At 43.9% G+C, this 16262-nt stretch overlaps 1 protein-coding gene across 3 annotated transcripts; it reads left to right on the forward strand.

Annotated features, from left to right (window-relative positions):
* The first annotated feature begins 1283 nt into the window (after window positions 1-1283).
* Slc19a2 (solute carrier family 19 member 2) lies at window positions 1284-15418 on the forward strand. Of its 3 annotated transcripts, XM_032914875.1 has the most exons (7): window positions 1616-1707; window positions 5617-5797; window positions 8219-8821; window positions 10914-11139; window positions 12188-12380; window positions 12729-12870; window positions 13485-13752. In XM_032914875.1, the coding sequence occupies exons 2-7, from the start codon at window positions 5723-5725 to the stop codon at window positions 13611-13613; spliced, it is 1368 nt and encodes a 455-aa protein (XP_032770766.1). In that variant the 5' UTR covers window positions 1616-1707; window positions 5617-5722; the 3' UTR covers window positions 13614-13752. The 3 variants fall into 3 exon arrangements, with proteins under 3 accessions (XP_032770765.1, XP_032770766.1, XP_032770767.1); XM_032914874.1 differs by lacking the exon at window positions 5617-5797 and having other exon boundaries at window positions 1284-1707; window positions 13485-15418; XM_032914876.1 differs by lacking the exons at window positions 1616-1707; window positions 5617-5797 and adding an exon at window positions 5914-6618.
* Window positions 15419-16262: the final 844 nt, after the last annotated feature.

Consider the following 16262-nt stretch of genomic DNA (forward strand, 5'->3'; position numbering starts at 1 on the left):
TCTTTCTTTGAACCGATTAAATGTCAGGATCGCTCAACAGGAACCTGGGATGTGAGCTTCTGTACAGTGAGTCTCCTCAGTCCTACCTGCCAGCCCTCGGGTGTCTACTTGGTCCTCCTCCTGAACCTCCTCCTGGGAGACACAGTGACCCAGGTGGAATTAAAGAATGAAAATTCAGATCACTTTCACTAACAACAGCAGACTAGCAGTCTGAGAAGCGAATCTCAAGCCGGGAGTCGCTGTGACCAGAGGTCCTGGAGAGCTAGCAGTGCATGGTCGGAGCCAGATTTTGTAGCCAAGAGTGGGGAAGGGGGAGTGCAGGGCTTCCTTGGGGAATAACGGGCTGAGAAGCCTGTATGGATAGACAGTTAAGATACTTTTCTTCAAATGGTTAGGTGGGAGATAAATCAAGTAACCTCCCAGTGTGGGGTGGGGTTAGTTGCTTTTACTTTTACACCCTCGGGGGTTTTTCCGTGAGCCGCGAACTTCCTGGAACCTTGAGCCTATTTTAGGACCTTGGCTTTTAGGGAGATTTCTTTTCCATAGGATATATTGCAGTTAATTGCTCTTTGTATCCTGCCAACAAAAAGTGACGAAATAAAGCAGAAGCCTTTTGCTGATTAACTCTGTCATCCTCATTTTCTGTCTATAGTAAGAGGCCCTAAAGTTCATCTCTCCCGCCCGGCTTGCGTCTTTCTACTGCAGCTGAATACAATGTTAAAAAACCAAAACCAAACCAAACCAAACCAAACCCAACAACAACAACAAAAAGCTCTTGGAGGCCAGGGATTGCATTCTCCTGCCTCAAGGTTAAAGGTTTGCAAGCCTGTGTCACCAGGTGTCGGGGCAGAGGACCAACTTGACATCAGAGGGTTGACAGATTAAGACTGAGCAGGCTCGCTGTGACGAAGCACACATCCGGGGATCCCGCTCTAGGGAGCGTTCTTGACGCGTGATCGGAAAATGCCGGGTGACCGATCCGACTGAAGCAGAGTGTGTGCAGGAACGTAGGATCTGTGTGTGTGTGCGTGTGTGTGTGTGTGTGTATGTGTGTGTGTCCCAGAACCTCTCAGGTCAGAGCCCCCGGGCACAGCCACAGCGGCCTTTCTAGTCTTTTGAGTCACTGGCCAATGGGGAAGCAGAGAGGTTGGCTTGGCTGCGGTCCCGAGGCGTTAGCGAGGAGGGCGGTCCCCGGGGGCGTGGCTCGTGAGCGACCCGCGGTGGGTGGGCGAGATGTGGGGGCGGGGCCATGAGGGCGTGGGGCGGGGCCAGGCGGGGTGGCGGGCCAGGCCCGGAGGCGGACCTAGGGAAGGGCGTTCGGCGGGCGAGCTTTGGCGGCTGGCGGCTGGCGGCTGTCGGCTGGGACTCCAAGCACCTTGACCCTGGCGCGAGGCGGCGTCGCGCACGCTTACAGGTGCCCGCGCGGGGCCGCGGCTCGGGCGCCCTCCCGTTGGCCGAGAAGGAGGAGGGGGCCGTGTTGGCGTCCAGCCCCTCACGCCCAGGATGGACGTACCGGCCCGGGTGTCCCGACGAGCTGCGGCGGCGGCGGCCAGGATGCTCCTACGTACTGCCCGCGTCCCTCGCGAGTGCTGGTTCCTGCCGACCGCGCTGCTCTGCGCCTACGGTTTCTTCGCAAACCTCCGGCCGTCAGAGCCGTTCCTCACTCCCTACCTGCTGGGGCCGGACAAGAACTTGACCGAGAGACAGGTAGGCAGGCGCGGCAGGCGGGGAGGCCGAGCGCGGCAGGTGTTTGCCGAGGGCCTCCGGCCGAGCCCCGGTGCGGGCTACGCAGATAGCTGATCGGATTTCTGCTCGCTTGGAAAAGTGGCCTTATTCTTTGCGTTACTGGCACGTTCCGTGTGGGACTTAGCAAGAAGGGCTGCAGCCCACGTGCATGTGTGCTTCAGGCCGTATGTGGACAGTGCTGGGTGGTGGCATAACCCGGTTCTGCTTGGACAAGTCCTGCGGAAGCTGCTGGGCACTGGGGACAGTGAGTGGATAAAGAAAACAGTAAACTCTACTTTCAATAGAATATATACATGTGTGTGTATTTATGTATGTATGTATGTATGGATGGATGGATGGATGTTAACTGGCACTGCTTTTGTGAGAGGATCCCCTTTTCTTCCTCTCCTTGACTTTGTTTACTACCTCTGACAAGATACTTTCAATCACATAAGGACAGTACAGGACAGTGATACGCCCTCTCATCTTGGCTTGTTTTATTAGGTGAGGGTGTGTCCTAAGATTTCCTGCCCCCTCTGAAGCCCCTCTCTGGGATGAAAACAGACGGTGCCATATAATTGGCACTTAGCTTTCTTTTCTCGTGTTGTGAATTGCTTCACCGGTAGGTTTGGTCCCTTCCGTACAGGTGGAGTTTCGGAGGGCTGTGATTTACATGAGCCATGACCAAGAACTTCTGCGCAGTCATTTACTCAAGAGATAAACTTGTACGCATAGCACCTCAGAAGTGTGCATACTTCAGAAATGTGCCTGCCTTCTCTTATTAAAGCACACTATCCCAGCACTTGGTTTTGTGAGAGGAATATGTAGATTGAGAAAGAAATCAAACCAGCGCTGCTCCTGTACCCTTTTCTTGAGTACCAAAAAGGGGTGAAAACTCAGATCTGACTTCTTTTCCCTACTGTCAGCTGAGTGGTTGCTGGATAATTGCTACCTTTTCCCTATACACCTTTTCTTTCCTTACCGCGCTGCTTCCCGGCCCAAGTTGGTGCAAAATAGTACTCCCATTGAAACCTTCCTGATGTCGCCAGTCATCTCTTTTGAGGAGCACTAACTCAATAACTCAGCATACCAGGTCAGAGCAAGAGTTGGCACTACCAGACTCGTTTCAGACTGGCAGGATATAATTACTCAGAGTCCAGTTTGTCGCTGTCTTGTGCCTTTATCCAAGGTCACCTGGGAAGGAATTGAGAGTCAGGGTGGACTCCCAGATTCTTTGACATTTAGCAAGTGCAGCCAACTTCTGCCTGGCTGTTACATCATGTTTCCTCGTCTTGTGGATCATTTCACAGCTCTTTATTATCCGCATGTGTTTTTGGTCCCGGTGAAAGCCAACAGTAAAAAAGATAAAGGCTTCTGATCAGGGTGGTTTTCCAAGAAGAAAATTACTATGTGGTTATAAGAAAGTGCGATTATGGAGACCCCAGCACAACCCCTGAGGTGTAGACACTGAGGCAGACATGACTCAGCATGTGAGCAGATTAAGTTTATATACAAACGGCTCTGTGATTTGTACAGCCTGCCTGAAGAAGCACATGAGGAGAAAGGCGCTCTTGGTGTTGATACTTGAAAGTTGATAAATTCTGTCAGGGGACCTGGAGAGCCGCTATGTGCTGCTCTACGTTCTCAGCAGACCTTTCATACAGAGGAATACAGCAGGGTGCTGGGCCCAGCAAATACTTGTCCATCGGATGACAACACGAGGATGCTTCTCTTAGTGCCAAGAGGTCAAGGCAAGGGGATTTGAAGAGAAATCTAGCGATCTGGGATGTGGGACCTTGGAGTCTTTGCTAAAATGCCAGTGTAGCCCTTCTTTCCAGGTTGAGAATCTACACTAAAGACAAAACAAGAACAAAAACCTAGTAACTGAAATAGAACCACTGTTGTCCTCCATGAATGAGTGCTTGCTTCCAGCAATGGTCACTTAAATAAAACATTGCATGATCTTTAAGCAAAGTAAATCCCAGGTGTTAGTCAGTGACATTTGTACTGAAGCTTGTATTTTCCCCTGTCAGAAGTGCCTTAAATTTAAGTGTCATCTTAAATGGCGCTGAGTGCCTAAGATCTGAGGTCCATTTCTTCTCTCCATTTCCACTCTAAAGATTGTCTTACAGAATTTTACCACTTTAAAAGATTGAGGCAAGTTCTGATTGGACTATGTCCCAATTGTTGAAAGCCAAACATTAATAAGAGCGAGTTATTTATTTTATTTATTTATTTTGTTAGAAACTGAATCCAGAGCTCCTGTATTCTATGGAAGTGCTATACTACTGAGCTATGTTTCCAGACTTTTATTTGTTTTTTAATCTTGTATTTATATGTATGACTGTGAGTGTTTGCCATGTGTATATGGGAGCCTGTGAAGGCCAGAAGAAGATGTTGGATCCCCTGTAGCTAGAGTTATGGGTGAATATGAACCAACTGACATAGGTACTGAGAACTGAGCCCCAGTCCTCCGGAAGAGCAGCCGGTACTCCTAACCACTGGGCCATCTTTAGTTCCATTGACCATTTTTAGGGATGTTCTTAATATGGTTCTCCAGATTATTCCCTAAACTTGTTATCCTCCTGCCTCAGCCTGTCTGTGATTACAAGTGTTTGTTGCTGTAGTCTACAGAACTCTTTATCTCTAAAAGAGATTTTTTTCTTTTCTTGGTAGCATGTGTTCTTTTTGATGTTTACTGTGTTTCTTTGACTTGTAAAACCATTCCACATAATCTGCTTGGTACTCTAAGCCTTGCAGATTCCTTTTGCCCTTTTAGTCCATCTAGGCTTCATTCATGTGCCAATCCTAAATCTAGCATATTTACCAACTCTTGTATGTATGGTCCAATACTAAAATGTGTGATCTCTGCTTAGGATAGTGTGTGTGTGTGTGTGTGTGTGTGTGTGTGTGTGTGTGTCTGTCTGTCTGTCTGTCTGTCTGTCTGATGTAGAGTTTGCAGCATGGTATGTGGGAGATGTTCTGCTGTGGTGCTGACACTGAGAGAGGAGGTTTCTGCTTTTCTTTTCCTTGTTTGATGTTCCTTGTAGGAGAAAACATAAATCTCTTAATTAGAGGGAGTTAAAGGTAGCCCATCTGGTCTCCCGTGTTCCACCTGCCCCGTCCTTTGTCGCACTAGTTGCTATGTAAGCCTGGTAGTATTACTTTCCCTTATCTACAATTATCCAAATTGTGGGTTTGTGCTAGTGTAGCATTAACCTTGTGAGGGTTATTTATTTATTTATTTATTTATTTATTTATTTATTTATTATGAAACAAGGTCTTACTATGTTACCAAGCTGGCCTTGAACTACTTAATGGTCCTCCTGCCTCAGTCTACAGGCATGCACCACCACGCCCTTTAAATTGATAAGGGTGGGACTTAGGCTATGGAATTTTGGTGATTAATTAAGGACAGCTATTGCTGAAAGTTACATGTCTAAACAAAGTTTTACTAGACTGAACAGTTGAGCAAAACTCAGGAAGATCGGTGCTGAAGGAAGCCATAGAGAACATCTTAAGACGTTTTAGTAAATAATGTAGTAATTGTATATATTGTATATATTCATTTGTTTAACTTCAGCACATGCATAGGGATTCAGAGATCAAGTCAGAACAAGCAGCATTCACCTCTCCATCCTCTCCTTATATTGGGAGCCCTTGAGCTACTCCCCTCCAGTTTTTCATAAACTCATAAAATACATAACCAATTGTGTCTGAGTACAGCCATTCCAGAACATAGTGGAACAACTATCTCAACTGTGCTTGCAGCCCGAGATAATCTCTGTCCAGTATTTATATTGGCTTGTTTTGGCCACCATGTAACATTTGTCTCTCTGTGTCTGGATAACTTAATCTAAAATATAGCTTCTGCTTCTCTCCATGTCGCAGGTGGCTGGGTCCAGTAAGAACTCGCCGTGCAGCTAGACCATAGTTTCAGTGAAGAATACCTTTTAAGGAAGGTTTATTGGCCAGTGGTTCTGTGGTAGAGAAAGACATGGCAAGGGACCATGAAGGCACAGAAACATGCCGAGTCACACGGAGACATCAGACTTTAGAGACCAGAAGGACGGTAATATCTGGGAGAACAGGGCTGCTCATTGGAACACAACTGAAAATATCTGTAGGGAAGGCTTCTTGCCCCACCTCAGCACTTCTCAAGAGTCCCTTGCTGGGGGACGCGGGGGGAGACACAGGACACTTTGTTTCTCATGTGTTAGAATTTGCACACTTTGACAAATAATCCCTTCAACAGTTCCTATGATCATGCAGATTTTGAGGCCACTCTGGTGTATGTACCAAGTTCCAGACCAAGTTGTCACAACCACATCGCTAGGACCCCTCACCGCAAAACCCCAGAGCAACAACAAAGCACACACTAAACTGACCGCTGTGACCTTTAGTACATTGCTGGGTAGTGAGCTCCTTGCAAAAGAAGGAACTGTTTTCAGTGATCATTGTTATCAGGAGAATGAGACTCACAGCTGAACTGGTGCTAGTTCCTATAGACCAGGAACCATTTTGTAATTTAGTCTTCTAGTTTTCAGAGCTGTGGAAAAGTAAGTGATTGGTTAGACATTTAATCCGTGCATCAAACAGTCCTATGTACAGGTTTTATCCTCTTGTGCTGATGATGAAGATTGATTTGAAGGGGGACTGTCCACAAGCTCCTCCTTATAGCTCTTCAGTTTACAGCTCTACTCGATGATCCTGATAGCACTGCACTCAGTGAATGTGGCACAATCTGGATTTGACCTTTTCCTCTGCTAGCAATGACATTCTGTTGCAATGCTGGGCAGTCAGTGAGTCACGGCTCCCTTTCAGCCATTCATTCATGAAGGAAAAGAGCAGATACTCTAGAGTACTGTGCTGCTAAATGAGATGTTCTTTGGGGTATGTATACTAAATACTTTTTAAAGGAAGTGTGTGTGTGTGATGTGTGTTTATGCTTTCAGAAATGAGGGGATGATACGCTTAGCCTGAGGTAAACATAGGATGTCTTCCTGAGCCACTCTTTTATTTTTCTGATACAGAATCTCTCACTGAATCTGTAGCTCACCAAATTGCCTATGTTCGCTAACTGGCCAGCAAGCCCCAGGATTCCTCCTGTCTTTTCCTCACTGAGATAACAGCTTTTTACATGAGTACCAGGGACCTGAATTCAGGTTCCCTTGTTTACATGGCAAGCACTTTACAAACTGAACTGTTTCTCCAACCTCAAATACGTGTTTTTTGTTTTTTGTTTTTAATGTTCAACCGATAGCTAGTTTATTGGCACTTAGCCATTCTAAGTTGAGGAGCAGCTCTAAGTACAGAAGTAATGGAACTGGAATTCCAAGTGCAGTCTTTCTCATTTAAAATGCATTTTGAGGATTATGTTTACGGAATCTCAATTTTAAATTGTGCATAAGAAAGAAGTAGCAGTAAGTTCCAGTTACCTCATGTCATATAAATGAAGAGAGTTAAAGCAAGGATCCTCGTGTGCCTTTTACAAAGATATAATAAATGTTTGAGATGATAATTACCAAAATATCCTGAATTGCATATTGCAGTGTATACATGTACCAAGATACACCGTATCTCATAAATATGTACAACTGTATACATTATTTTTTAATTTAGGAGAGAAAAATAAAACACCAAACACTTAGACTTTAAGTCATGATACCAAGAAGTAAGAAGGCCACAGATGCTGCCCCTGAATCCAGCTGCCGAGCGAGAGCTGTCTGATCAAGGCCTAAGACAGATGCACTCTTTTCTTCTGCCCAGCAGTCTCACTACACACTGATATAGAGGGCTGACCCATAATACATTGCCCATGCTTCAGTGGATGACCCATACCAATGTGCACAGAGGCAGCACTAGTTAGACTCTGGGCTATAGACAAAGGAGGAGTCCGGAAAGAAGAGAGTAATAATGAAGTGGATGTGATGATCTCAAAGACTTGGAGTGGGAGTAGAAGCAGATATCATCTAAACACTTTGTACCTGTGTATGAAATTATAAAAGGAACGATGATGATGATGATAATGATAATACTAATAACTGTTAGAGATAAGAATTGGCAGTGATCTAATTTCCAAAACATTTATTGGTCCTTGTATCTTTCAGATATGCTGGCTGTTAAGTTACACAGATGAATGGTGGACCCAACTCTCAGAAACCTTAAAGGTGCTGGGGAAGAGATAGCGAATACTTGTAATTGCAGCTCTTGGAAGGCTGAGATAGAAGGTTCCACCGTCCCAGACCAGTTTCGTCTATGTAGTTAGTGCTTTTGAGTTCAGCCCGGGCCACATAGCAAGATCCTCGATGCATGGAAAGGATTTTATTGTGACGAGGGGATAGGAAAGGCTGTTCCACAAGTTACCTGTACTTACATTAGCCATTGTTTCTCCAGGTGATAAGGAAGGTTAGAAGGCTGTTTTGTAAGAATACATTTTTATGACTTGTCGAGTTTGTGGATCACTAACGAGCTTTTACTTTTTCCCTACCAGGTCTTCAATGAAATTTATCCAGTGTGGACATACTCTTACCTGCTGCTACTCTTCCCCGTGTTCCTTGCCACAGACTACCTCCGTTACAAGCCTGTCATTCTACTGCAGGGACTCAGCCTTATTGTTACATGGTTCATGCTGCTCTATGCCCAAGGACTGCTGGCTGTTCAGTTCTTGGAATTCTTCTATGGCATTGCCACAGCCACTGAAATCGCCTACTACTCCTATATCTACACTGTGGTCGACCTGGGCATGTACCAGAAAGTCACAAGTTACTGTAGAAGTGCCACCTTGGTGGGCTTTACAGTGGGCTCTGTCCTAGGGCAGATCCTTGTCTCCGTGGTGGGCTGGTCACTGTTCAGCTTGAACGTCCTCTCCCTCACCTGCGTTTCTGTGGCCTTTGCTGTGGCCTGGTTTCTGCCTATGCCACAGAAGAGCCTCTTCTTTCACCACATCCCTTCCTCCTGTCACGGAGTGAATGGCCTCAAGGTACAAAATGGCGGCATCACTAATGATACCCCAGCATCTAACCATCTTCCTGGATGGGAGGACATTGAGTCAAAAATCCCTCTAAATTTAGATGAGCCTCCGGTGGAGGAACCGGTGAGTTGAGCCTTAAATGTGCAGTTGCTGTTCTGTGTGTTAAATTGGCTAACGGTAGTGAAACGAACAGGCAAACCCAGTCCACCGGGCCACTCATGAAGATGCAACTGATTTATATACTGGGTAATCAATTCATCCTCCCCAGATTGCGTGCTCCTCAAAGTCACGCTGGCATCGCATTCTGCATCTGTCAGAAATGTCTTGGGACTGTGTCTCCATTTTTGTATCCCTACTGCTTGGTAGATACAAAGGAAGCACTCAGAAAATGTTTGTTAGTGAGTGTTCGAAATGACCACTCGTAGCTTCTGACTTGAAGCTCAAAGTGTTTAAAGATACAGAATTATTTTTCTTTCCTGGGCTAGAAGCGATGCATGTTATTCACTTCAAATGATGCCTTGTTGTTATATTGTAGAAGGGCAGGGAATGAATGATAAGAAGAGAATAGCAGACAAATTCAAGATAACATTTTCAAGCTCTTTCTTAGAAGAGAGAAGTTCAGCATTTAAAGCAGTCCACCCATTCTGTGCAACTAGAAGGATTAGTTAACTCCCCAGTTTAATTTTTTTAATATGAAACGTGGTGTGTGTGTGTGTGTGTGTGTGTGTGTGTGTGTGTGTGTGTGTGTGTGTGTGTGTGTTGTTTTTCCTGGCAGGTTATAGGGTATGAGAAACAAGGACAAGATTGAGTCTAGCTACATTGAAGCAGTTTGAATTTTCCTGGAATGTTGCTTGGCCATAAGCGTATTAACATTCCTGTCATGCTTAGGGAACCTAAAACTGAAGTACAGGTTTTGTAGACTGAATGAAGAAGCAGAACTACTGAGAACAGCTCGATTCTACCTAAAATCGACCTAGTGGTTTCTGCGCAGCCTATAAAAGCCTGGCCAGGAACCAGCTTAAATTCTGTCTCAAGGCGCCTCAGTCCTCCAATACCAACAGGGGTCCGCCTGTCATGGACACACCTCTGAGTACTCAGGGCGCCATCTTTAGTTACAGTGACCAGGGATTAAGTATTGAAGTGTTAATTCTGGCATAATTTGTTAAGTGGCACTGGAGAGTCAGCAGAGGGTTGGTTGACAGATCTTTTCATTTGCTAGATCTCATGTAGTAGGAAAAACATGTCCTCTCCTGGTTGGTTTCAAATGTGTTAGGGTGGCCTTGGCAAACCTGAACATACCTAATAGTTATATACTTTAAATATTAACATAGTAGGTATATAAGTATATACTTTAAATACTAACATTGCTTACAGTTAAAAAATTTTTATAGACCAGTATGGGGTTTTACGGTTTTGGATTCTAAGAAATATATAGAAAAGAACATTTTTTCATAGCAGCCACCACATACAAATGCGTGTATTATATGTGTGTATGTGTGTGTGTGTATGTATGTATGTATGTATAACAAAAATTAAAACTTTACAGGACAATACTCTGTTACCTATTTTATTAACTTTTTAAGTTCAAGTCACTGCCTATTAAATAGAGTTTATTGCCCACTGGCAAACTGAGTTACACTTTCAAGAGTTCTTCTATACCAACGTGAGCTTTATTATTTATCGGTGACTGAAGCGTCAGCATTTGAACTGGGTGTGGTGGTAGACACCTATTGTCACAGCACTTCAAGGCTGAGGCAGGAAGGTGACAGGTTCCATGTCAACATGGGTTACATTGTGAGGCCAGGTCTCAAAAGATCTCAACATAAATACATGTTAAAGCATACAAAAATTTCCACTAGAAGTGATCTCTCAACAGGGCATAGAACAGTCAGGGACTGGATCTCATCTCCCCTCTTCTCATGGAGATAAGATTGGGATCCAAGATCAGTAATTTATACAAACTTGCACAGATCACACTCACACACAATTCGAGCAAGTGTGAAGCTCACTTCCCCCAACTCAGAGTAGCTTCAGGGCTTCTGTTCTTGATAATCCATTCTGTTGTTCCTTTCAAATATATACATTTTACTTGAGTAAAATTAGCACTTGGTTTTCACAAAGGACGAAAATCTCTGAGATAGAAAGCCGAGCTTGTATAGTGGCCTGCAGCGTCCACTACCACAGTGTTCCAGCTCTGTTTCCATTTGCTGTGCAGGAGGAGCCCAAGCCAGACCGGCTGCGGGTGTTCAAAGTCCTGTGGAATGACTTCCTGATGTGTTACTCCTCCCGCCCTCTGCTCTGCTGGTCCGTGTGGTGGGCCCTCTCCACCTGCGGTTATTTCCAAGTGGTGAACTATGCACAGGGATTGTGGGAGAAGGTCATGCCTTCTCAGAATGCTGTCATCTACAATGGCGGTGTGGAGGCTGTTTCAACCTTGCTGGGTAAGTAGTTAAGACACAGGGATCAGGTTTATTCCCTCCTCCCAACTCCGAAAGAGCCCAGAGGAATGGCTTGTTTGGAGCTTCGATTTTTCTTATTAGGAGAAAACTTGGATATAATCAAGTGGTAGGGGACTTTGACCGACAGACACATTCTCAGAAATGGAATGTACTGATTTTCAAAATGGTTTTCTTCTCTTATCCAAGTTCTACTTGCCCGTGTTTATTGAGATTTTGAGTAGCAGCATACTATAGTTTATGACAGTAGCTAATGTCTCTTGAGCGTTAAGATGTACTGAACACTGTTCTGTAGACAATAGGTGTATAAGTTGTATCCCAGAAGTCGTGAGGTAGTCACAATTATTATTGCCATTTTACATGGGAAAGTTTGAACATGTCGATAATTTGCCTAAAATCAATAAATATATTGATTTATTTGATTTATTGATACTTTATTTATGAAGTTACAGATTGGAACTCAGGCATGGTGGCTTCAAAGCGTGTGTCCTTGATAACACATTCTATTGTCCCTTTCTAATTTGCTGCCCTACTTCATAAGCTTATTGGAAGATTCTACACAACAGCTCTAAGCACTTACTGATTATGGCTGGCACCCAGAAAGCACTCCCATATTAGAGCTGACACCGCCATCATCACATCACTTAAGGGAAGAGAAGCCGTTTTGCATATACTAGATTGCTTCTTGGTCTGAAGGAGAGATGACTCACCCAGCCACGTTGCCAAGTCAGCTGCAGTAATTTTCTGTGACTCTGACCTGTGCTTCAGGCCAAATACTTACTCCGTAGCAGTATCCCTGGGCCTCTGTCCTGCCTTCTGTCTGGTTGCCAGATGTGCTGATTCAGTCTCCTCTCAGGGGCCACATGTTATGCCATCACATTCAACATTTCTCTGCTTAAGTTTCAAGGAACTCCATATTTTTGAGCTTCCTAATTTGCAGGTTGAAAGGTCTTAATAATAATTGAGGTGAGTTTTTAATGTGTTGAAATAGAGTTTCTTTAGTCAATAACTTGAATCCTTTTTTGTTTTGTAGGTGCAAGTGCTGTGTTTGCGGTTGGTTATATAAAACTATCTTGGTCAACTTGGGGAGAGGTGACGTTATTCCTGTGTTCTCTCCTGATTGCTGCTGCAGTGTACATCATGGACACCGTGGAGAACATTTGGGTGTGCTATGCATCCTATGTTGTCTTCAGAATCATCTACATGGTACTCATCACCATAGCAACGTATGTATTTTAACTCAGAAGTATTAGGAAACATGGGCAAGATAAACTTGGATTTCTTTACAAATTGAAAAAATTAAATTTTCTATTTAAAGGAGGCATCATGGTGTAGTTTTTGTACGTTTTCCCCCAGGCAGTATTTAGGGAAGATTTGTTTATTCTCTTATATTTTTATCCAACTGTTTGCATATGTTTGCATAAGACTTATATCACGCAGCAGCAAACCATGTTTCACATTTCAGAAAGGGAGTTAGCAGTATCGAGAAGGGGTTGTGTTCACGCTTGGAGTATAAATGTGAGACAGTTCAGGAGGAGGTCAGGGCGTTGCAGTCACTGTTTTCCTTCTGAAAGTTTTCAGATTGCTGCAAACCTTAGCATGGAGCGGTACGCCCTTGTGTTTGGAGTGAACACCTTCATTGCTCTGGCCCTACAGGCTCTGCTCACTCTGATTGTGGTAGATGCCAGGGGCCTTGGCTTGTGCATTATTACTCAGGTAAGATGTGTTCATGACACTGAAAAGTTTACCAGATCTGGGTGGCAGAAGTGGGCCCTGTTTTATGAAAACAAATTGAAACATTCTGAACAGATCCAACCTACGCGTCCTCCTCTTCCTTCTGCAGCCTCCCCATTCTGAGATCTTTTTTATGGAGGTTGTTGAGATCATTGTCTTTTTGTGAGGCCCTAGAGATCCTTCTCAACCTGTGAGATGTTTTGTCCCTAGAACTAGAGTTACAGATGCTTGTGATTACCACATGGGAGGTGGACCTTGAGCTCAGGCCCTCTGGAAGAGCAGCCATGCTCTTAGCTGCAGAACCATCTCTCCAACCCTCATTCTATAAACCTAAGGTACTGAGATGCCCTGCTTCGTGGTACCTCAGAGCTCTTAAGTCCCCTTCCTCCTTTTTATAAAGCCGGTCTTCACCCAAATACCAAATACTTATGGTTGAAAAGTGTTATGAATCTCAACATACGACCCATTGAGAAAACATGTATGCAAATGCTTACAAAATGGCTACTTTTATCCAGTCTGGAATCATTGTGTAGAGTATGTTTGTGTACAACCCATCTCGTGATAATTTTATGAATGACTGCTTTTCTCTCTTGCAGTTCCTGATTTATGCGAGTTACTTTGCAGCCATCTCTGTGGTTTTCCTGGCTAATGGCATAGTCAGTATTGTAAAGAAATGCAGAAAGCAGGAAGATCCCAACTCCAGCCCTCAAGCAACCACTTCCTAACGTGCTCCCGGAATGCTGCTGCTTCCAAGCAAGGACTCTGCACAGTAACCGCTTGGATGTACTTACACTCTCTGTGGTTCAGATAACTATTTATGAATGTGTATCTCATGCCTTCAAAGCAGCTACTCAACTAACACCTTGTACTCTTGGGGTTAGTGCAATACTGTTGAGGGAGGCCAGAACTGAAGCTGTTTTTCATGGCTTATTTTTGAGCAGTAATTTAAGAATGACTTCTTCTAATTCAAAAAACCCCACAAAACTTGATTTTGGAAAACCGAGTAATGAAGCAGCACGTCTGCTCTTTCCTTGATTAGCATGTGAGTGTGATGCTTTTTGTCACATTTGTCATTCACCCAGACCTGTAGCCTGGTGGGACCAGGGCTTCACAAGCCGCAGGATGGTAGAAGTCACGATAGTCGTGCGTTCTGTCAGCACTCGCCCCATCCAGCCTCATTTTGATTTCAGTGTTATTTGTGCGCACGTGTATGTCTGCAGATGGAAATCGTTTCTTACTGGCAATATCTGCTCAGGTTTAATGTTCTGTCTTCTAAGGAGTGTTGTCTAATTTTATTTTTAAAATTCATTGTGTGAATGTTAGTGCTTCCCATTCTGACCATTGTACATTTTGGAAACTTTCTTTAGAAGTACATTTGTGCATTATTCATATGCTTCCCGGAGAAGCTCATTTCATTAGAAAAGGCACATTTTAAAGCCTGCTGATACCTGAGGAAGGCTAGTCAGGTAGGCTTGTTTGTCTTTAATACTTCAGTATGAAGGACTCTCGATTGCAATTAAAAAGGTCATTTGTAGGTTAGAGATACAGAGAGCCCATTTTATATTTACATCCCCTTTCCTTTCCAAAACAAGATGAACTCTTTTTTCTTTGAGTATCATTCCCATATGCCTCTCATCATCTTGGCTTTCTTAGCCAAGATCAAGATGTCAGTAGGAACTGGATTATTCCACAGGCTTTTTTATAAACTGAGCCTCTTTTTAATGATTTTAATGGGGTTGGAACTAGGATAGACCTTAGACCTGCTTTTGTTCCTCAGGGTAGATCATCTTGAGAGTTAAAGCATTTCTTCCTTACTTGAAAGAGTGATGTTCTGTATGCTGATATTTGTGAGGCATGGAAACTGTCGTCTTGTCGTGCAACAGATCCGGGTAGGTGCTTTAATGAGAGTGTTGACTTTTTAAGACCGACGTCGCTAAACAGTATTATTAATACTGAGATTGCAAAACTGCAGCTTAATGAATACGTGGAAGACCCTGGGTCAAGTACTAGCACTGGGAAGACCAAACCGCATAGGAAACATGAGGATAGCACAGGTCCGTGGGTCTTCCTTTGCAGCTCGGGAGAGGAGAACACTTAGGAGAGGGAGAGCTAAGGTCAGAGTAGCCTTACATTTAACGTCCGAGCTTACATTTTGGTCTCCCTCCTCCCACCGTTTCTTGTTGCTCTGTAGGATGTTGGTTGCCCAGAAACAAGAAGAAACGTGATTGAGAAATTTTATTTTGTTTTTTAAAATAATATGTATTATGATACAATCAAATTGTTCACATTGCCAAAGCAATATTTACTTGGAATTTAGTTAACTATTTGTGGCACTTAATCTGATCCTTCTTACCTGTCTAAATCAAGACTATGTTCACGTACTACTATGTGGCCATGTTTGTGGAATGCAAAACCCAATGTGCTGTACTGTTTGCACTTTTATGCAGAAGTGGAAATAATCTGTTGCACTTTTTATTCAATCTGTATAGACTATAAAACTATTTTTATTAAATAAATATTTTACAGTATATTTTCCCTTTTCACTCAATTATTTTGAATTCATCTTCAAAAGGGGCCTTATGTTTATAAATCTCCTAATAGCCTTTCCTCCTGGACAACATTCATTTAAAGCCTCTCTCTCTTTCTCTCTCTCTCTCTCTCTCTCTCTCTCTCTCTCTCTCTCTCTCTCTCTCTCTCTCCTTCTAAACCACCAGTCAGCCCCCCTCCCCCTTCTGTGATGTCCCCTGCACTCTTCCCTGCAGCACCCCTTGCCGGCACTGTCTGCAATGTTGGTTCGTTTCCCTACATCTCTCATGTCTCTTTTTCAAGCATTCTTCTCTTCAGAAACTAAAACAGTGTTCAGTCCCTTTGCTAGCAACTAAACATTTTCAATTAAGGAAATTAAAGGCAGGGCTGAAAGTCTTATTTTGAAACTCCATAGCCTCTTTATTCCATTTCAGAATATTCTCATGCCCAGAGAAGCCCCTTGGTCGCTCCACTTGAAAATCATCTTCACTGTATACCAGAAACCAAACCGTCTCAGCACCAGGTCAGGCTCACCGTGCAGCATCCAAACAAATGCTTTTCTCCTACAGCCCACTCAAGGGCAGGCCTTTCATTATCACTAAACAGTTGAGCTAGAGTTGTCTGTCCCTGTAGTTTCTTCTAGTATATCTTCACTGCCTTTTCAATCAGGTTTGCTGGAGATGGGATAGTGAGTAATAAGTCCACCTGTAAGGAATGTAGTCCTGCAGCTGTGAGCAGAGTAGATGTTTGAGTAGCTAACTCTTAGGATTGTTGCTTGAAACTGTCCTTGTAGTTGGTCCCATATAGGTGAGGAAGGCCCTTCTTGATGTACAGCAGTAGAAATAGGA

Source organism: Rattus rattus, chromosome 10, assembly GCF_011064425.1.
Source record: "Rattus rattus isolate New Zealand chromosome 10, Rrattus_CSIRO_v1, whole genome shotgun sequence".
Taxonomy (NCBI): Eukaryota; Metazoa; Chordata; class Mammalia; order Rodentia; family Muridae; genus Rattus; species Rattus rattus.

Coding starts and splice junctions, on each gene's coding strand:
- Slc19a2 (XM_032914874.1), top strand. CDS start 1,504: ATGGACGTACCGGCCCGGGTGTCCCGACGAGCTGCGGCGGCGGCGGCC. Junction 1,708..8,218: donor AGAACTTGACCGAGAGACAG/GTAGGCAGGCGC, acceptor TTTCCCTACCAG/GTCTTCAATGAAATTTATCC. Junction 12,381..12,728: donor GTACTCATCACCATAGCAAC/GTATGTATTTTA, acceptor TCCTTCTGAAAG/TTTTCAGATTGCTGCAAACC.